At 33.0% G+C, this 23,527-nt stretch overlaps 2 protein-coding genes across 2 annotated transcripts in view; one reads left to right on the top strand and one right to left on the bottom strand.

Moving 5' to 3' along the window:
• Positions 1-8,018, bottom strand: part of LOC111087876 — a 13,247-nt gene extending 5,229 nt beyond the window's left edge. The window contains exons 1-3 of the mRNA XM_022396134.1: positions 7,628-8,018; positions 2,136-2,367; positions 708-889 (exon numbers count right to left, since the gene is read on the bottom strand). Coding sequence (XP_022251842.1) covers positions 708-889; positions 2,136-2,367; positions 7,628-8,018 — 805 coding nt within the window. The remainder of the gene's footprint in view (positions 1-707; positions 890-2,135; positions 2,368-7,627) is intronic.
• An 8,263-nt stretch (positions 8,019-16,281) lies between these two features.
• LOC106467910 (kinesin-like protein KIF21A) overlaps positions 16,282-23,527 on the top strand; it is a 59,626-nt gene continuing 52,380 nt past the window's right edge. The window contains exon 1 of the mRNA XM_022396133.1: positions 16,282-16,502. Coding sequence (XP_022251841.1) covers positions 16,468-16,502 — 35 coding nt within the window. The 5' untranslated portion in view covers positions 16,282-16,467. The remainder of the gene's footprint in view (positions 16,503-23,527) is intronic.

The raw sequence follows: 23,527 nt of genomic DNA, 5'->3' as shown, positions 1-23,527 counted from the left end.
ACCAACGAATAGTAGTATTGATCGTAACATTATAACGCCCCCACTGCTGAAAGGGCGAGCATGTTTGATGGGACGGGGATTCGAACCCGCGGCCCGCAGATTGCGAGTCAAGTGCCCTAACCACCTGGCCATGCCGGGCCCCACATAAAATACCCAGTAAGTACTGATTCAACCTTATAAGCTTATGGTTATTAGGCACTGTAAGACTGTATAGCACTAATTCATTCAACTAACAGGAATTCAACATTTAGTTTTAGATGAAAATTATTCTTGGAAAGATTTGTCTACTTATTTATTGATTTTTGTATGGTTTTGTGTGTTCATCCCCACCGTGTTTCTGTACTTCTTGGCTTTGCCATCCTTACATAATGCTCATTTTTGCAAAATATTTTTATTACCTATTTCCCTTCTTTTTAAAACAATTCATTGAAGTAGGTAGATAAGTGAGAACTTATTTTATATTTATCATTTAGTTGTAATATATATTGTTTACATCATATCAATTTTGTCAGTTTCTTCATTGCACTTATACAATGACCTCAGACATTGATATTCAGACATTCAGTACAACTGACTGCAATAGATTATTAATCATAACTGGTCTTAATCTTGATTTTGTGACTTAATTTTTTTAGGAAACTACAGGTATTCTCGCTAACTTGTACAAAGGTTTTCGAATCATTATTTCCGTATGTGTGACTCAATACCTGAATTTCCTGGGAGTCTAAAGTCCACGGAGAAAACGTTGGACCGAATCATCATATTCTGCCATGTTTTGTTAGGAGCGAAGGTGAAACAAACACCTGACGTTGTAATGACCGTTTCAAAATGGACACAGCAGTCAGCCATGTCGTTGGCAAAGTTGCACTGAAGAAAAAACTCTTCACACCTGGAAAAGAAATTATCGTTTATCATCAATAACTAACGAAGACACTCTTGTGGTCCTGATTCCAAGAATAGAATACCGTAACTCAAAGATGTTATTTACTAGAAACAACTTAAATAAGATGCTAAATCTGTTACATTAATGGTGACATTCTATAACTTAGAATTTTAGGAGGCATCTTCTATATACCGTTGCATCTTGTCACACATGTGATGAACAATTCCCCATTCCCTATATTCCCTTTCCGAAAACTCTAGTAACTTAGATATCTACTCTCTCAATTTGTAGAAATCACGGCGGGGTAACTATGACATTATATTCTGCTATATATATATATATAAACACTATTGTATTTATTAAGGGATGCTTCCTCCTATTCTATTTGTGTTAAAGTAGAAATATTAAGTTTTATGAGCTATAAGAATTTGCTCGAATACGATGTTCAGGAACGTTCCTGAACTGAAGTTTTTTATTGTTACATTTAGAAAATGTTTGATTGTTGACACAAGTTAAAATATGATAAAAAATGTTTATCACAAGAAGTGTGTGTATGTATATATAGGTTACACAAAGTTATCAATGTATTCAACGTTTCTTTATTTCTCTCTCTCTCTTTTTATGTTTATACTTTTGTCCGAATTTACAAAGATCTTACCTGGTAGTTAGTTGAATGGTTTCACCTGGCACTATGTTAAATGATCTTATCTCTAATAATTTTACTTGGTACTATATTGAATGATCTTATCTCTAATGGTTTTACCTGGTACTGTATTGAATGATCTTAATCTCTAATGATCTTACCTGGTACTATATTGAATGATCTTAATCTCTAATGCTCTTACCTGATACTGTATTGAATGATCTTATCTCTAATGGTTTTACCTGGTACTGTATTGAATGATCTTTAATGATCTTACCTGGTACTGTATTGAATGATCTTATCTCTAATGATATTACCTGGTACTATATTGAATGATCTTAATCTCTAATGGTTTTACCTGGTACAGTATTGAATTATCTTAATCTCTAATGGTCTTACCTGGTACAGTATTGAATGATCTTATCTGTAATGGTTTTACCTGGTACTATATTGAATGACCTTATCTCTAATGATTTTACCTGGTACTGTATTGAATAATCTTACCTGAGGCTGTATTGAATGATCTTATCTCTAATGGTTTTACCTGGTACTATATTGAATGACCTTATCTCTAATGATTTTACCTGGTACTGTATTGAATAATCTTACCTGAGGCTGTATTGAATGATCTTATCTTTAATGTAGCCTGAATTGTCAGATTTAGCTGATAAATCCAAGGAAGTACGGCTCCAGCGTTTTACTAAATCAACATTTTCTGTTTCTGTTGAATTAATTAACGCTTCGTAGAGCTCCACCCATTCCTTGATATTCAGGTCAACAAACGGATAACCCAGAGTAAGTCCTAAAAACTTCAGAGATTCGGCTGTGCTTGACTTTGCTACTATGGTTGTGGGAAAATAATATAAATAAATCAAAAATTTGGACAACACATGGATATATATATCTTGTTGCAGATTAGGGCTAACATAAAGCATATGATAAAATTACCTAGCTCCTCAGCACAATGTAGAAATATCCTACTTTTATTAAAATTCACTCGAAACATATTTCTCTTACTCCAAGTGATAAACAAAAAAAAAAAAATGTTTCTTTTATTGAAGTTGTCTGACTCAAGTTTTCTTTGTGATATAAATAACAAACAACTAAACTAATAAACTTCAAGTGATTATTGACCATGGAGAATATTTTGAGATAAAATATTCGATCACCATTCAGGTTTCATTTGACTTAGCTTCAATCTATTTTCTCCTAACGTATGTTGGGGGACTGTTTCTTAATATACGCTGTGAACACATTTCATTTGACTTAGCTATAATCCATTTTCTCCTAGCGTATGTTGGGGGGACTGTTTCTTAATATACGCTGTGAACACATTTCATTTGACTTAGCTTCAATCTATTTTCTCCTAACGTATGTTGGGGGGACTGTTTCTTAATATATGCTGTGAACATATTTCATTTGACTTAGCTATAACTTATTTTCTCCTAGCGTATGTTGGGGGGACTGTTTCTTAATATACGCTGTGAACATATTTCATTTGACTTAGCTATAACTTATTTTCTCCTAGCGTATGTTGGGGGGACTGTTTCTTAATATACGCTGTGAACACATTTCATTTGACTTAGCTATAATCCATTTTCTCCTAGCGTATGTTGGGGGACTGTTTCTTAATATACGCTGTGAACACATTTCATTTGACTTAGCTATAATCCATTTTCTCCTAGCGTATGTTGGGGGGACTGTTTCTTAATATACGCTGTGAACACATTTCATTTGACTTAGCTTCAATCTATTTTCTCCTAACGTATGTCGAGGACTGTTTCTTAATATACGCTGGGGACAGATATTCCACTTGACTTAGCTACAATCCATTTTCTCCTAATGTTGGTTTGGGACTGTTTCTTAATATACGCTGTGAATGATCATAGGAACTGTTGCTATGGGAAACCACAAACATTAGTGAGCCGAAAACTGAATCGTAGAACTAAGTCTTAGTTTCACGTAAAATCCATTAATGATGCAATATTTTAATGGAATCCTAGGGCGATCTGATGACGTTTCGGGAGAAGAACACCGTAGTTAACACGTGTGAAAATGAAACTGTTACGTCACTGGTTCGGTTTTACGTGTAAGAAAGTAACTGTTACATCATTGGTTCAGTTTTACACGTGTGAAACTAAAACTGTTTCGTCAATGGTTTGCTTTTTATATGTGTGAAATCAAAACTCGTTTACAAGGATATGGAACCAAGATAATATAACAAGTTTGTAAAATTAAACTTAAGATCATATCTTCACATGACTATGACATAAGACAGATAGCCACGACTAGCAATCCTCAACTTAATTTTTAACACGTTCATTAAAAACTGTTTCAGGTCAAGAGACATACGCCCGACTAACCAATTCCATAATTCAGTCATTATTTTAAAACGTTTATTAGACCAACTAGATGTTTATCAATCCCACTTACTTTTATTTCTAGCAGTTCATAAGTTTTGTTTTTTGTTGGGGTTTAATATCCATCCTTTGAAAAGGTTGGCACTTAAAGCTATTTGTAAGTTTCGTTTAACTAAGTGGTGTGTTTGGTATATATTTATAATAAGTAAACTTTCAGTCAAACGAAATGTGTTCGTGACAATGTACATTACCGATATCTTGATTCTTATCACAAAAACTGACATGTCACTATAATTAACGCCAAGTATTATGTGCGATAGGTTTCATAAATAGTGCAGCTCCGATAACGTTATTTGTATTACCATTAAGAGTATACATATCGTATATCTCCAACTCTCGAGTATCCAGAAAAAAATGGGTGGGAGTTCTTTGTAGTAGTGGTACTTCACTGAAACATATAACAATCCTGAATTCGAAACATTGTTTGAGATACTGGTACTTCACTGAAACATCTAACAATCCTGAATTCGAAACATTGTTTGAGATACTGGTACTTCACTGAAACATTTAACAATCCTAAATTTGAAACATTGTTTAAAGTAATGGCTCTTCACTGGAACATTTAACAATCCTGAATTCGAAACATTGTTTGAGATACTGGTACTTCACTGAAACATCTAACAATCCCGAATTCGAAACATTGTTTGAGATACTGGTACTTCACTGAAACATTTAACAATCCTAAATTTGAAACATTGTTTAAAGTAATGGCTCTTCACTGAAACATCTAACAATCACGAATTCGAAACATTGTTTGAGATACTGGTACTTCACTGAAACATTTAACAATCCTAAATTTGAATCATTGTTTAGAGTAATGGCTCTTCACTGAAACATCTAACAATCCTGAATTCGAAACATTGTTTCAGATACTGGTACTTCACTGAAACATTTAACAATCCTAAATTTGAAACATTGTTTAAAGTAATGGCTCTTCACTGGAACATTTAACAATCATGTGTTTGAAACATTGTTTGATGTACTGGTACTTCACTGAAACATTTAACAATCCTGCATTTGAAACGTTATTTGAGACTGGCTGGAGTACCCGTCCCCTGGACGGAAGTCATGTAAGTTCATGATTAATGAACTCTTAGGACATGAAAAGTTGCTTCCCTTTTATGTAATTGTAAAAAACGCACATAAAAACGGTAAAACGCAAAGCTGAAAAATCTGTATGTATATCCCCATGGACCCAACAAACCTTCATGCCAGATTTGGTGAAGATCCATCAACAGGGGCGAAATAGTGGTAAAAAACACAAAAACGCCCATAAAACCACAAAATGCAAAACTGAAAATTTGTATGGACCTAATACCCCCCATACCAATTTTGGTGAAGATCCATCCACACCTTACGAAGTAGTTACATGACGTACAACAGATAGTACTATTATATTTATATAGATACTACACACAGGAGCTGTTGTTTTATACAACAAATATAGGTAAATATTACAAGAACAAGGACACAGAGACTCGTGAATAAGTTCTCGTTCATTAGTGTTCCACGGTTACAGTGATCAGTATTAAAATAATGAAACATGTGGATACGTTCTCGTTCTTTAGTGTTCCACGGTTACAGTGATCAGTGTTAAAATAATGAAACATGTGGATACGTTCTCGTTCTTTAGTGTTCCACGGTTACAGTGATCAGTGTTAAAATGATGGATACGTTCTCGTTCTTTAGTGTTACACAGTTACAGTGATCAGTGTTAAAATAATGGATACGTTCTCGTTCTTTAGTGTTACACAGTTACATCGATCAGTGTTAAAATAATGGATACGTTCTCGTTCTTTAGTGTTACACAGTTACAGCGATCAGTGTTAAAATAATGGATACGTTCCTGTAACTGTGTAACACTAAAGAACGAGAACGTATCCATTATTTTAACACTGATCGCTGTAACTGTGTAACACTAAAGAACGACGATCAGTATTAAAATAATGAAACATGTGGATACGTTCTCGTTCTTTAGTGTTACACAGTTACAGTGATCAGTATTAGAATAACGAAACATGTGGATACATTCTCATTCTTCAGTGTCCCATTATAATGATCAGTATAGAAATACTTTAATTATCAATTTAACAACTTAAAATCACGACAGACTTTCCTACATTTCACGTTAAGTTTAGGATAAAGAATGATGTCCAAGTGAATTTATATTTTAGGATAGATTAGAAAGTGTCTGATTTATAACAAAGCCACACTGGGCTATATGCTGAGTCAACCGCGGGGAATCGAGCCACGGATTTTTGTGTTGCGAGTCCATAGGTTTACCGCTGTCTCACTGGGACCATAGTTTGGGTAGATGCTTGCTTGGTGTGCTTTCTTTGAGTCCTAAAACATATTCATGAATCTTACAAACCTATGTTAACACTAAACACTCCTTTCAGTAATATTATAACCCATGTTAACTAATTTAGGTTAACACTAAACTTCTTTCATTAATATTATAACCCATGTTAACTAATTTAAGTTAACACTAAACATTTCTTTCAGTAATATTATAACCCATGTTAACTAATTTAGGTTAACGCTAAACTTCTTTCAGTAATATTATAACCCATGTTAACTAATTTAATTTAACGCTCCTTTCACTAATATTATAATCCATGTTAACTAATTAGGTTAACACTAAACACTTTTTCAGTAATATTATAACCAATGTTAACTAATTTAGTTTGACGCTAAACTTCTTTCACTAATATTATAACCCATGGTAACTAATTTAGTTTAACGCTAAACGCTTTTTTCACTAATGTTATAACCCGTGTTAACTAATTTAGGTTAACACTAAACTTCTTTCAGTAATATTATAACCCGTGTTAACTAATTTAGGTTAACACTAAACTTCTTTCAGTAATATTATAACCCGTGTTAACTAATTTAGGTTAACACCAAACTTATTTTACTAATATTATAACCCATGTTAACTAATTTAAGTTAACACTAAACATTTCTTTCAGTAATATTATAACTCATGTTAACTAATTTAGGTTAACACTAAACACTTCTTTTAGTAATTTTATAACCCATGTTAACTAATTTAAGTTAACACTAAACATTTCTTTCAGTAATAGTATAACCCATGTTAACTAATTTAAGTTAACACTAAACATTTCTTTCAGTAATAGTATAACCCATGTTAACTAATTTAGTTTAACGCTCCTTTCACTAATATTTTAATCCATGTTAACTAATTAGGTTAACACTAAACACTTCTTTCAGTAATATTATAATCCATGTTAATGAATCGCAGTAATTATTTGTTTACTATAACGGGCTTAAACCTTTTGAAGGATGAGTGACTATTTAACGTGATTGCAAGTTTAGCTCCTACTTTCACCTTTTAAAAGGTGAGTGACTACACAACGTGACTACAAGTTTAGCTTCTACTTAAACCTTTTGTAGAAGACTACAAAACGTGACCACAAGTGTAATTCTTATTGACACCTTTTGAAAGATGAATGACTATACATCGTGACTACAAGTATAACTCCTACCCCTACCTTTTGAAAGATGAATGACTACACAACGTGACTACAAGTATAACTCCTACCTATACCTTTTGAAAGATGAATGACTACACTACGTGACCACAAATATAGCTCCTACTGACATCCTTTGAAAGATGAATGACTACATAACGTGACCACAAATATAGCTCCTACTTACGTCTTTTGAAGGGTGAGTGACTACAAAGTGTGACCGCTGGATAAAGGGGCAAGTTTTTGTCAGGGGTGATGAGAATATTTTCCTGTTCAGTGACGAAAGTGTACATCCTTGGACTTGTTACTGTATTTTCGATCACCATGAACACCTGGACGATGAATCCAACTAGGCACACAGACACAACCATTGACCACACCAAACGGTGGCACCATGAACTTGACCTTGCTATGTGACTCACTCCATGGAGTGAGGTATTTAAAAGAAATTCGTTAACAGGCGAATGTGATGAATTCTGTTTTTCTTTTGTTGACTTGACATTTCTTTCCTGTTCTTTCAGATATTCAGTTAAATCTAAAGTAGTTGGCTGAATGGCTTTAGATTTTACAGAACCCATGACAAAGCCAGCAGATTTCCTTTTTTTTTAATCTAATCTACACCAAGACAGAAAGCACCTTCAAGTCACTTCTTCCTGACGTCTCATTCCCCACGTGGCTTCTTCTACTGGCTTTAATTAAGTGAAAAGAATGCGCCAGCTGGTAGTGTAGTAGTTTCACATTTTAGGAAAAGGGAAAATCTTATAAGTTATTTTGAATATCAGTTAACAACGTCACCTAGCTTATGAAAGTCAATATTGACTCTTTGATTATTCCCGTTCAAGAGGGCTAGCTGAAACCACCGGTATAGTAACAGATTTGAAGTGAAATCACTCCTGGAGACTGTGATTAATGTCCTAATTATACAGAGGAAAGTAAAGTATATGGTAATAGACAATTAACCCCAAACTTGCTGTAGTCTACCCAACAAAAACTTATATAATACGTGTGAGTTAACCTGCGATGGCCTGGTTGATGGACGCTCAGGTGGAATGTGTCACCATTATCATCCAGAGTTGAATACAGACATTAAGACACTGGAAATATTTAATTCAATATATTAGATCCAAAAAAAAACAATTTAATACCATTCACCTTCAACTATTACACTGTATTATATCACAAAGATCAATTTACAATCAACAATACAAGAACTATTTGATGTGTGCATATTCATGTACTACTAACCCGGATGAAACCGCAATGGCGAAAGATTGGCTGAAATAAAATGTTTTTAATTTTTATCTGGAAAGTATAAGTAGTTTTGTTTTTCAAACTTTATTGCCAAAATCTATAAATTCTCCCATTTCTCAAATATTTTCTCTAATATATTACTTCAAAATGAGGACCGACAAGTGCAGATAGCCCTACAATAGTTTTGTGCGAAATCAAATAAACAAACAAAATCCTACAGGTAATATGTAAAAAACTAAAGCTGAAAGATTAAATTCTTCAATAGCTGATATTCTAAGAAAACATTTCCGTGCACTTTACGGATGAGAAAATAACCCAAATGTAATTATTTAAACTTTATATGTAGTACTCATTTCGATCCTTTTTAATAAGAATTCTTGGGTTCGAAGTGCTCAAAGTTCATAAATTATTTTTGTTTAATTACATTGTTCATGACATCTTTTTTTTTGTTTTTCTTTAATGATACATTAACTACTTAGCTAACTTAATATCGGTGGTTGATTTATTATTGATATCCCATGTTGATGAACCTACACGTTGAGTTGGCGAACACTAAAAACGAAGGGATTACTGGACCGTAAGTCAACGCCCTCACACGTGGGAGAATCGTAAACTTCTAACCTACGGGGATGAGGTAAAGTGACGCAGAGATGATTACAAAGCATCCATATGTTGGATTTTTTTTTACCATTATTACTTTGTCTAAGAAAATTATAACGAAAACAGTTCAAATTAATTTGATGACGTTGCCATAGCAACCACCTTTTGAAAATTTAAAATTGAAGGATTACTTAACTCTCTTATTAAGTTTAGTTCACAGTCCAACACGCTAACCACATCGGCTCGCATCTTCATCATAAGTACGGTAGTACTTATAGTATGAATGGACCAGATGTGCAGTACAAATTAAAATCTTAAACACACTCCAAACAAACAAAACTTTATAAGCACTTTACATACATTGTTGAGTAGTAATCAAACCAATTGCAGAGTAACAAGCCACCAAAACACTTGAGAAAAGTCCGCGGAGCAAAAACAAAATTTCCACAAAACCATGATATTGTCAATTTGACTGACTAACGTTGTTGGAAAGGCACAGCTCTCTCTTGCCTTCACTTTATGCAAATCTAAATGCACATGATTGAATTACGCTACCTTGGCTAAAAGTGTTTTTCTTAGTTTTACTTATAACCTTGGTAATAACAATAACCATTTTGCAACACAATTAACTCGCTGACGATACACTAGTAGCCATATTATATGGTTAAGAGTACCTTCTGTGAGTTACCAAGTGACAACCTGCCCTCATAGAACGTGCGGGTGCACGATTCTTATGCGCACGTGCTGTATCAGCTAGATAAAAAACATGGACTACGTAGGTTATTTAGTTCTAGGTTCCAACTCTGATCTAATCTTTGAAATCGAAGTTTTCAGTTCTATACGTCTGACTCTAGGATTCTGACCAAAATGTTATATAATAAGCACTGACTAAAACATTCTACAATAATCACTGACTAAAACATTATATAATAAGCACCAACTAAAACATTCTATAATAAGCACCGACTAAAACATTCTACAATAATTACCGACCAAAACGTTATATAGTGTTACGACAGCGGAAGTCACGTGACGCTAGTAACACATCATGAGATTCTCGAAGGATCTTGACTTTTCCTGGCAACTCTAATCTTTTCTAGGCGCCCTCTATTTTAGTATATAAGCCTGGCAAATAAAGCGCAAAGATGATTGCAGATAGACAGATATAGAGACAGATAATTGAGTCAAGCGAGCGGTAGGATTGGTAATATAAAGTGTGTGTTTTGTTATCGAGATTGCAAACGTATTAACTGTGGAAATTCTGTGTATTGCAAAGTTGTATTGAGAAAGAATAAACTAGTTTTAATTAAGAAAGGACTTGTATCGCTGAAGTTTCTCGGAAAGAATTTCTACGGGAAATTAGCAAACAAGCAGATACGTAACAATAATATGCACCGACTAAAACATTCTACAATAATCACCGACTAAAACGTTATATAGTAACCACTGACTAAAACATTGTATAATAATCACCGACTAAAACATTCTACAGTAATCTCCGACTAAAACAGTATATAATAAGCACCGAATAAAACATTCTATAATAAGCACCAACTAAAACATTCTACAATAATCACCGACTAAAACATTGTTACGTCTCTGTTCGTTTGTTAATTTTCCGTAAAAAAATTATTTCCAAAGAAACTTTAGCGATACAGGTCCTTTCTTTAATAAAACTAGTTTATTCTTTCTCAATACAACTTTGCAATTCACTGAATTTCCACAGTCACGCTATAAATTAAACAAACGCTATAATTCACAACGAACGAACGATTCATGCACTTGACTCAACTGTCGTCTTTATCTCTGTCTGCAATTCAATTACATTGTTGCCGTCATTTCTTGGCGGTCTTATATACAAGAATACCACATATCTAGTAAACACTCGAGGCTTCACGAAGGGACAGGAATTTTCTAGAAGCTCATGACGTGTTACTAGGTCACGTGACTTCCGCTGTCGTAACAACATTATATAATAAGCACTGACTAAAATGTTTACATAACGATAGCAATTTTAATAAAACTGTGCTGAGTCATTATTGAACTGGTCCTTGATTTCCAAACGTTTTGACTGTCAATTTTAAGAGCTTGTAGCTTGTCTTAAATTTTGAAACAAAACAAAGTAAGCTTTCGATTCTAAAACTACCTATTGTAGACTTTTATATCTAGTTCTCGAAATATATTACATTGCAAATTAACAAGTCCCAGCTTAATATTGCATGCCGAAAATGTTGACAGAAGAACGTACTGGTTTAATCACAAGGGGAGGGAAGGGGTATATGTTAAACCTTATCCTATATAAACCTTTTCTGAAGGTTTCTTTAACGCGCTTTCTAATGTGAAATAGAAATTCCTTCAAAATCTGTGCATGAGACAATACATCAGTTGTTCTTTGACATAACTCTGGATGTACAAATCATTTACCTTTGTTTTCTGTCGCTGCTTTATCAAACTTCAAATGAATAGAAATCGTAACAATAAACCTATCGTAACAAAAACCTTTTTTAAATAAAACATAACAATAAACTTTATATAGCGAAAAACCGCAAATAAGTCATAACAATAGAGCTAGCATATCAAAAAAAAATTTTAAATAGACCATAACAATAAATCTAATAGAACGAAAACAGTTTTTAAATACATCGTAATAATATAGCTGCATAACAGAAACAACTTCTAAATAAATCGTAACAATGGAGCTACTACTATAACGAAAACGGTTCTTAAATAAATCATAACAATAGTATTAGCATAAGCGGAACAATTTTTCAAATAACTTACTGCACATTTAACGCGCTTCTTTTTTTAAAATATTTAAAAGTAAAAGAGATATCAGGAAAAAAAGTAATCTACTTCTTTTAACATGTTTTTTCAATCCTTCTTGTAGCTTTAATTACAGTTTGAGCAACCTGTTTCCAAACTATTAGAACAATCCTCAATCAAATTAGATAAGGTTATTTTATGCACGTCCCTACTAAAGCTTTAATATACTGTTACGTCTCTGTTCGTTTGATAATTTCCCATAAAGATTCTTCCCGAGGAACTTCAGCGATATAAGTCCTTTCTTAAATAAAACTAGTTTATTTTTTCTCGATACAACTTTGCAATACACAGAATTTCGACAGTTACTTTAACTTAAACACACGCTATAATTTACAACGATTCACGCACTTTACTTACGGTCACTACCGCTCACTTGACTCAATTATCTGTCTCTATATCTTTCTTCAATCTGCTATCATCTCCGCTTTATTTGCCGGACTTATATATTAAAACAGAGGGCGCCTGGAAAAGACTAGAGTTGCCAAGAAAAGTTATGATCCTTCTAGAAACTCATAAAGTATTACCAGCGTCATGTGACTTCCGCTGTCGTAACAATACTAATTTCAACCGCCTTATTTTTAACAGAAGGTATAGAACAGAGAAAACCAAAATCTTTGACTGAAACTGAAATGATGAAACAACATTATGACTAAAATTATTTTTCAGAGTACCATCATAAGGTGATTAATAATTAGTTATAAAATCGGAAAACCATGTTACATCTGTATTTTTGATGTTTTTCATCAAAACTATTAGACTTTTAGCAAAAATCTATATTAATAATAGGCTTGCGTTTGTCTGCTCGGAACTTTTCTCGCAAATTTCTCGAGCAAACTCTACAAATCTCTTATCGTTAGAAAGGAGTCGGGGTTGCATTTTGGCTTTCCATTCAGAATCACCTTACCTATTTTTTTTAGACAAACTTTTCAATGCAACAAGTATGCTATAAGATGGAACAGTGTCGTCATAATTAACGACTAGCTTCGATTTCAACTTTATTTTTTTTTTATTTGCAAAGTATTTCACACAAACAACACTCATCCCGCGGGTAATTTTCTAAGAAAAATGAACATTATACTAAACACAATTTCCATGGGCTTTCTCGACTTTTTAGGTCTAAAATACGTATGCGCAATCGTTCAAAACCATACGCTTATCATTTTGTGAACACGCATTCAGACGTTTCTGTATATTCAGTGAAGTTTGCCTTCATTACAACCTTACGTTTACTTTACTTTGCAATAACTTAGCTTCGGTTCGTTTCATAGTCTGCTATAAACACCTTTTAGCTGCTTTTTTTTTTACTTCGGGTTTCATTCTTCGTTTTTGTGAATTTCTTTGTTTCAACTCGTAAAACTGTCATACACTGAATGCTCATAACTGTTTCATACTGTATTAATGAGGTTTTTTAATGATGTCAGAAAAGCACGTAGGCTCAATAAGTCTTGATACAAAGCGATCATCGTTTTTATCATTTTGTAATGAGGTTCTTAAGTCTTTTTCAGTCACCAATAACCCAACCTAAAACAATATAGGTACTTGAATAGTGGTAAAGCTCGTGCCTAAATAATTATTTCACATTATACGTCGGACCAAGTATTTCAGGATTACCTATATATTTTAAAGATTTATTTTTAATTTTACCTTTTTAAAAATTGAAAGGAAAATCTGTAACATAGAGGTCTAATGCTTTTTTGATTGGCCATACCCTCTGCTGTGGACTGTAGTTTCGCTTATTAAAAGCTCATCAGTAGAGCGTGAGCTGGCAAATCAAAGAAATACAGTTAGACTTCTTTTAATGGTGATTTGGATAAAACATTAATAGACGAAAGTGCAGTCCACAGTAGAGGGTAGGGCCAATCAAAGAAAATATTAAGCCTCTACTCACAAATTCTTCTTTCAATTTTACCTTTGGTGAAATTGAAAAGAAATCTGTAACAAATATATGTTTCATACTCTGTACATTGGTAGTTAGGAAGCTCGATTCGCAATCTGAGGGTCGCGGGTTCGAATCCCCATCCCACAAAACATGCTCACCCTTTCAGCCATGGGGCATTATAATGTGACGTTCAATCCCGCTATTTATTGGTAAAAGAGTAGCTCAAAAGGTGGCAGTGGGTGGTGATGACTAGCTGCCTTCCCTCTAGTCTGTCACTGCTAAATTAGGGAAGGCTAGCGCAATATAGCCCTCGAGTAGCTTTGCACAAAATTCAAACCAAACTCTGTACACTATTATAAATACCATTACTTTACGTATAGTGTTATTAAATAAAGCTACGTCTATGTAAGTTTGTTTGTCTGACCACGTAAATTATTTTTTCAAATAGACCAGGATTTATTAATCTAACACATAATTCTTGCAAGAAAGCGAAGTTTAAATGCCGTGAATGAAAATGATAGAATAAGGAAAATGTAAGTGAATGACATGAAAATTACTGCAAATGTTTTGTGGGTCGCGTTTAGTTCAAATGAATTATCTTGTACAAAAATTTCCTTCATTATATAAAGAAGTTTTGATAGCTTTTTATATATATTTGCAAAGTTGCCGTAAACTCATGGTTTCAAACTGTCAGAAATTTTCTGCAATAATAATTTGATACCTTTCATTAAGTCATTTTTCATAAGAAACTATATTGTTTACAAAATAAAAACAGTTCATTTTAAAAATTCTGAGAGTGATTCGTGCTACTGTTTTATTTGTACTTAATCAAACACATCATTAAGCAAATTTATTTTAAGAAAATATGGGTATCCATATTTAATATGTGTAACAACTTGCAGAATATTTCGAAACAATAGCCATCGAAATAAATTATAATATATATAACATGATTCATCAAACTACAGCTTCTCAGTGGGTCAGCTTATCTGCTTGTTTACAATGCTAAAATTCGGGTTTCGATACCCATGATGAACAGAGTACAGATAGCCCATTGTATAGCTTTGCGCTTCGCAACAAGACAAATCATTCAATTACAAAATTATGATGGAAATTTTCAATATATCAATTAAAATTTATTGAACAACTTCAGTATAGCACATTTAAAGCCTTTAATGGTAAAGAATATAACATTTTTGAAGTTTTGACAGTCATATATCCTCATTGATTTTTTATTTTTTTTGTCTATGTGTAACAAGGATCGTAACTATTTTCGTGTACCTTAAGACGGAACGTTAGTTTTCTAATTCAAAGTGAGCATTTCCTATTATAAGAAACTATGTTAGTAGATAATATTACTATTCAGACTGGAGCAAACTTTTCCTTCCACAGGACCCAGCATAACCAGGTTGTTAGGGCACTTGAGGGTCGTAGGTTCGAATCCTCATCACACCAAGCATGCTCACCCTTTCAGCCATGGGAGCATTATAATTAGACGATCAATCCCACTATTCATTGCCTTCCCTTTAGTCTGTTATTGCTAAATTAGTGACGGCTAGTACAAATAGCCCTCGTGTAGCTTTGCGCGAAATTCAGAAAACAAACCTTTCCACAGCTTCATGATAGATTAATAACAAACACTGGAGTAACTTTAAAACCTTTCAATTACCACGACCTGAGGAGCCAGGTTAATTTTGAGACTTTAATGTGTTTTTTAAATATGTCACCAATTCCCTTTAATACCAGATTTTGTTTCAGTAGGCACATGCGGTTCTGTTTTTGTTGTTTATTTTTCGTTAGATACTTTGTATCTAATGAAGTAAATTTAAAATAACGTCCATTGTACGGCTTGATTTCGTTTTAGTTGGAATGAACTAAATTTTATTCGAAATGTGTTTAATTTTTAAATATCCTAGAGGCTGACGTAAACTATTCTAAATAAGAAGAACTTAAATCATCATAGTAGAGTTGAAAATGTCGCTAGTTTTTTTTTTCCTGTTATTGTTCCCAATAAATTTCATGTTCCATGTCATCGAAAGACTCACTCACTTACTTTATCCTCACGTTTAGTTAATCTTTATAACGACAGATGGCATTTGGATCTTTTATTGTCGAACAATTTTAAAACTAAGCTGTATTTTATGAATTTGCGTTTTGACTTACCTCATATGCTTTAGACTTTGTTATTAAAAATGTCAGAACTTTTAAATTAAAAATTATTTTGAAACAAAATAGACTAGCTACATCACTAGCATAAGAGAAAGTCACGTGATCTATTCGTTCCCTTGGCATATGAGGCGAAGGTTATATAGTCTTAATGCAGTAACTTGTTTGGTAGAAACGTGGGTATGTTGTTGTCAGAAGGTAATGGTGGTTGTGAGTTAGAATGGTTGACGTTGGCTCAGTTCGAAATAGAAACGTGATAAGTAAAACACCTGTGTTGTGTCATTCTAATTTTTGAGATATAGTAAAATATGGCCGACGATACAAGTGTTAGAGTTGCAGTTCGGTAAGTGAATGTAATTCATTCTCTCAGTGTTTCTTCGGTTGTGATTTGAATCTCTTACCATAAAGGTATAACCGAAAATATATCGTTTGTTTTGTTTTTTGTGGGCGCCAAGCAGCCTGGCTTTTAACTACGTATTTTATGATGATTGCAATATACCTGTGTTAGTGTTACTTCTTGCTGTTTTACGCAAAAAGAATGAAAAAAAAAAGTCATGAAAGTTATATTACTTTGTGGCAAGGAAGAATTTAAAATATTGTATTTCAAAATTGTTTATTAGGAAAAGCAGTAGTTGTGTAAATCCAGAAAGCTAAACAAAATCGAACCTTGGCTAGATTATTAATTTTTATGGTGTGTTTTACAGTTTATAATAAGTGTGATAATCTTCTGTTTAATAAGTTAAAAAAATTATAAAAGCTTACGAGAGTGCAAGAAAACTTTTTTCTACAACTATGTTTAAAAAATCCACGTTTTCTGTAATTTTTTCCAAGCCCTTGTTTTCTTTCCTGTACTGTACATACACACACACACACACATGTAATTAAAACAAACTTGGACAAAGAAAGCAGTGAGTAAATATTGCAAAAAGAATGAAACATAATGTTAGTTTAAAAATTAAATGTAATTATGTTGCACTCTGATTATTAAGTTGCATGCTGTTACTGTGTGTTAATTTCATTATTTTTGCTCAAGAACGCTACCAAGTATATTCGATTATACTTTTCTGACTTTAGAAACGTGGTCATGATTATGGGACTAGATGATCCCTACTATCTTTATTACATTATATACTATAACTGAATACTTGTGGGTAGATCATGATGATGGGATTAGATGATCCCTACTATCTTTACTACATTATCTTCTATAACTGAATACTTGTGGGTAGATTATGATGATGAGATTAGGCGATCCCTACTATCTTTACTACATTATCTTCTATAAGTGAATACTTGTAGTAAATCATAATGATGGGATTAGATGATCCCTACTATCTTTACTACATTATCTACTATAACTGAATACTTGTGGGTAGATCATGATGATAGGATTAGGTGATCCCTACTATCTTTACTTTATTGTTAATATGTAGAAGTTTTTTGATTGAAAGATTTGAATTTACTTGTTTCATTACCTTCTTGTTATGTTTTAACTTTATGTTAACTTTACAAGTGGTGTCATTTTTGGAACTGTTGTTAGACAGACGTTTTTGAGCATTAGGCTTTTTAGAGTTTTTGTACTTGTTCCGACTTGTAAACAATCTTCTACAACATTACAGACGCTGTAATTGATGCTAATTGGAAGAAGCACATTGTAAAAGGTAAATCATTAGAAAGAAACAGTCTTATTTTTTTATAGGTAGGATATTCACTGTGAAAAGGTTACATGTGCTCTGAGGAAATAATATTGTCACATTCCCTGTTTGTTTTGAAGCTGTGATGTAATTGGGCTTAATTACCATGCAAAGTAACCTTACCAACATCCAAATCTCTGCTTGTGCCTTAAGTACTCTGTGGGTATGACTCAGTCACATAGTATGCTGTTGGATTAGGTTAAGCCTAAAGCATTAAATCTGCGAGGTTCATTTAGGAACTACTTTAGTGCTTTATTCTAAATCTTATTCTACAAGTTAAGTATTAAAGTTTTATCAAATCGTGAACACAAGAATTTTTTACTAAAAGTATGTTTTGTTTCATAATTGTATAACTATTCTGTTAGAAGTTATGACGTGGGCGTACCTTCCATTTTGTAAATTAATAAAAGATAAATCTAGAGAGGGTACTGGGTTGAGGAGTTGATGTCCATGAATGTATTACTAATTAACTGTGTATGTGTGACATTATGAACTTGCACGTTAAACTCTGACAACATAAGCTTTAAGATATGAGCTCTTCTGCAGTACACTCTGTAAAACATGCTTTTCCTTAAGTTAGCTTCATTTTACTGTTTTATTTTTTAAGTAGCAGCATTAACTTTAAGTTATAATAACTTGCTTAGTATTGATCTAATTGCTAATTCTATATTCAGTTAGGTTGTTTTTAATTGTGTGGTTTTAAGTTGTATTTAGCTTTTAAATGATGGTGAAGTAAACTGTATACTAAGCTGAATTCTGCATTTAAGAATTTTTGTTGTGAACCAAGAACTTTCTTGCTCTCAGATCTGGATAATAGTAGCTTGGATATTAAAAAACTACTGAATTCTTGATGAGTATTAGTGAGAGTTCTTTAAGAATTTTAGTTTTTGTTAAATTATTTAACAGGTTGTGCTTGTGTGGTGAAGATAAATGTTCAGGTTCTTGGCTGATGAACTGAATCAGTTTCTGCTAGATCTCTTCATGTATTATAATCATATTGACTTGCAAATTGAAATATTAGTTAAATTGTCAAGTATAGGTTGGCTAAATGTATAACAAAAACAGCAGAGTAATTCTATGCATTATAAATCTTTTGGGGATGTCATTGTAATGGTGAAATGAATTTGGCTGTTGTGGCTTAATCCACTGAGTTGGATTGTTGCCACGTAAACAGCGTATAAGCACTGAAGATAAAATCTCTGAATAACAAGCAACCTGCAATAACCTTCAGTGGTTCAGATACAAGCATTTAAGTGGAGTGGTTACTACTGAGCTTTTTTATGTGGAAGTGTTAATAATCGTAACATGTAAGACTTTGCCATAACTTATTACTGTACTTATTGAGATTAAATTGTTCTGTACAGGAAAAACGTGTTTAAACAGCTTCAGAAACCTGCTTTGTTTGTCGCTAGTGTCCAAGTATATCCAAACAAAAGTAGTAGCACACATGATGTTACAAAAAAACAAAACAATCATAATGAAATATCAGCTGCAAGAATGTACATGTATGTAGATAGATGCTGGACCATGTTGTCTACCTTACAGTACTCTTGTTTGTCAGTTATACAGTTCTTTATAAATAATACAAAATACATAGGTAGGTCCTGGATTATATAGTCTACCTTACAGTACTCTTACAGTACATGAATTCTTACAGAATAAGTTGCTAAACATTTTTATGGAAATAAGAATATGAAACATTACTTGATTTAAGCCTACTTTGAGTTTGTTATACTTGGCCCAATTCATCTAAAATTTGTGTTCATAAAATAGTAAATGTAGTAACATTTATTTGGATATTAATTATTTTTAACTTACACACACACACACACACACACACAGTTCTATGTATGTTTGTTTGCGCCCTAACTCCTCCAAGCCCATTGGGCCAATCTTAACCAAAATGTGTATGTAAATACTATGAACTATGGTGAATGTCCTAAAGGGGTTAAAATTGAACTTATTTTGTAAAGCCTGTTGGTTAATTACTTCCAGCCTATTGAGTCAATCTCAAACGGTCTTGGCAGGTTAACACTTTAGACAATGTTGAATATTCTAAAGGGATTCAAGGTCAAAGTATGAAAGTTGCTGGATTGTTACTCAAACAACCATGCCTTTCTCATGGTCAGTGAGATCTAGGTGTTCAAGGGTGGGATCACCTCAAAATCTTTATTTGTTGGTAGGTGGAAAGTAAACTGCAAATGTTGTTTATGAAGAAACTTTGTTATAATTTTTAAATTTTGAGACATAGTTTATGTTCAAGTTATTACTTTGAAATATATGATTGCTGTTAAACTTTCATTGTTTTAATTAAGTTTTAACATTCCCTGTCAGTTGACTGGTATTTCAACTTATGTACATATATGTATAAGTATTTAACCAGACACTTTACTGCTATATATAGTGCATTGTAGTCTTGGATTTTTAAGAAATATTATCTATTATAGCCACCTATAAAAATGTCTGGCTAGATTATATTTGTCTGAATCAAAAAATAATAAAAGTAACAAATTAATGAAGACTGCTATGTAACAAACTGACTAGAAAACTAAACCTCTAATGAGTTGAATACTCTGTGTTAATATTTTCACTTGACATTTAAACAATGATTGTATTTCTTGTGTAAAAAAGTAAATGTTTTAAAGTAGAAATAGCTCTACTAAAGAAGAGCTAAAGAGATAGAAAAGTTCATTAGAAGATACTCTGTTAAACAAAAAAGCTGAAACTGCAAAAATGATCTTATAAAATGTAACTTTTAAATAGGTAAGAAAACAATACACTATAGCAGAGTATATTATCAGGAGGGCTTGTAATTTGTTTGTAAAATAGTTTGAAAATAATTAAAAATTTATTTAAAAGACAGTAGGATTATACTATAGTCACGAAATCAGTTTGGAGACTAGAAGAAATAGATAGTACAGTAGAAGGTTGTACAGTTTGTAATGAACAGAAATAAAATATTAGAAGGAAAGAAGTGGAGCACAATATTAGGAGACCATGAAGCTGCTTAGGTTTAACGGTAGTCACTTCTAATGTAGTGAAAATTATTTTTTATTTCACGAAATATTTGGAAAACCGAATGTTTTAGAAAATTCATTTACCCATACCAAAGTTGAGCGGTAGGCTTCGGGTCATTCTCAAATCAAGGCTTGGTTCTGCAGTCCCAACAGATGTACATATGTTGTTTTACTTATTCAAGAAAGTAAATATATGCTATTATTTTTGTACATCAATACACACACCCACTGTACAGTTTCTGCGTAGTTCGGGCGTATCGCTCTTTCCGTACGAAACCTGGTGCACGTAGGTAAGAGTTTCCGCCATAATTAGCAATTTCTGTTATCTTGGTTAGAATAAGAGGAAGGTGATTCTTGACTATCTATGAAAATTTACGAAGTGGGAACATTCCAAATCTAATTAGGTTATCTGTGTAAAAAAAAAAAGTTTATATTTAATGATTGTCTACCTTGTGGGAACTGCAACATCGCATATTTCATGGACACTTGATTGTAGCAGAAACAAAACAACTGCTATTTAATTTTTAGTTATCAATGTATTTCAGACAGACATAATCAAGTTTGCACATAATGGCTACCAGATAGCACTAGGATAGGAAATCTATGTAACTTGAAGAATAATGTGTGTTAGTCAGTTCGTGCCTGTATGCGTGCTAGCTCACTTGTAAACGCAATATTCCTATTGGCTAATTGTACAGTGGTACTTTAAAACGAGTGCAAAAGTGAACAACATTTAACGTGCATTGTTCTTTGTTTATAACATTGACTTTAAAGACAGTTACTTCAGTAACCTAAAGAAACATTACATTAAGTTATTTTTTTTTACTTTTCCGTGGCTTTTAAATAACACAATACTATAACTTCCAACAGGTGCCAAAAGTCATCAATTAGGCCTAAAGTGTAAATACGCTTCGTGTGCGAAGCACGAATTTATCCGCTATATAATCTACGGTATTAATTAGTCTTAATAAACACTGCCAAAACTTCATTTCGATGCTCTACAGCTAACACATTGCGCGAAAGAAAATAATTATTAGGCCTAAATTTAAATATGCTTCGTACGGAAAGAACAAGTTTTGTCCATAGGGGAATAAAATATTACACCATTTCTGAGGCTTTGTTAATACTTCAAGGAAGTGTTAAAAAGTAAAATAGTGACAAACTAAGACAGTTGATTTTTTTATATTTCTTGATACCAAAATTTTAAAACTTCGCAATTTTAGAACGGCGCTTTATCAAGAGATTGATCAAAAAAAACATTTCAAGATCTTATTCGCAGATGGCGATTATCCACAAAGACAAGATGTTTATACAGAGAAAAAAAAATCATTGATAGTCATTCCATGTTTTAGACTTATTTATTTAAAATATAAATACAAAACCCCCATATTATGCTTAGTAGGTTTTTGTTTCATTCATGCCATTGGCCTGATGATTAGGGCGCTCGACAAGCAATCTGTGAGTCTCGGGTTCGAATCTCCGTAACCGAACATGCCCGCCTCTTTCAGCCGTGGGAGCGTTATAATTGACGGTTAATCTTCCTATTAGTTGGTAAAAGAGTAGCCCAAGAGTTGGCGGTGGATGGTGTTCACTAGCTGCTTTCTCTCTCGTCTTTCACTGCTAAATTAGGGACGGCTAGCACAGATAGCTTTGCGCGAAATACAAAACAGACCATTCATATCCAACTACATAATACAACAACAGTAATGTTTAAAGGATTTATCTATTTGAAACATACAAAATTCACACACACACACACATATATATATATATAGTATTCCATATATGTGAAAAAAACTTTGGGCTTTGGCTCGAATGGCACAGGACACGATTCGTATGCAGGAAGTCGAGAATTCAATCTTGTCTATATCAATTTAAAATTTGTTTTTCTCCTAAATAATGTTTCAGTAGTCAAATAATTTTTTACACATAACGTACGCGAAGCACGAGTTTAATATTTTAATGTAACTGTAAAGTTTCATTTGACGAAAAAGCGTAAATCTATATAAATAAACGTCAATCTCTGTGTGTGTGTGTGTGTGTATCTGTTTCTTGTTCGTTTCCATATTTCCTGGTCAATCAGCATCAAACTTGATACAGGATGACACGAGGAAGATCATTAGAAGGAGGGTTACCCCCCCCCCCCCAATATAATTTCAGAAAACTACCAATGTTGTATATTAGCATTAGAATGAACTATGTAACCACAATTATTATAATTATTGAAAACAGTATGTTTTTATTTTCAGTATTGGTCCCTTTATGTATTTTTATTGCACTTTTAATGTTTATTATGTTAAGAACAAAAGAAAAAGCAAATAGGAGCACAATTTCCTAACCCTTGTTACAAACGAACATTTATTTCACCTGTCTAAAAGTGTAATAAAAATACATAAAGGTACTAATACTGAAAAGAAAGAAACAAATACTGTTTCTAAAAATTCTAACAATAGCTCATTCTAATGCTGAGGGATATACAACCATGGTAGTTTTTCCGAAATTAGATGGGGGGTCTGATCCCCTTGACCTTCCTTATGTCATCCTATGTCACTGTGTCAAGTTTGGTACTGATTGATCAAGAAATGTGGAAACATATAAGGAACATATATATATATATATATACACACACACACACACACACACACACACACACACAC

The sequence above is a fragment of the Limulus polyphemus genome, unplaced genomic scaffold, assembly GCF_000517525.1.
Source record: "Limulus polyphemus unplaced genomic scaffold, Limulus_polyphemus-2.1.2 Scaffold2792, whole genome shotgun sequence".
Lineage (NCBI taxonomy): Eukaryota > Metazoa > Arthropoda > Merostomata > Xiphosura > Limulidae > Limulus > Limulus polyphemus.
The sequence above is the reverse complement of the archived record's forward strand: the minus strand, read 5'-3'. Positions and strand labels throughout refer to the sequence as shown.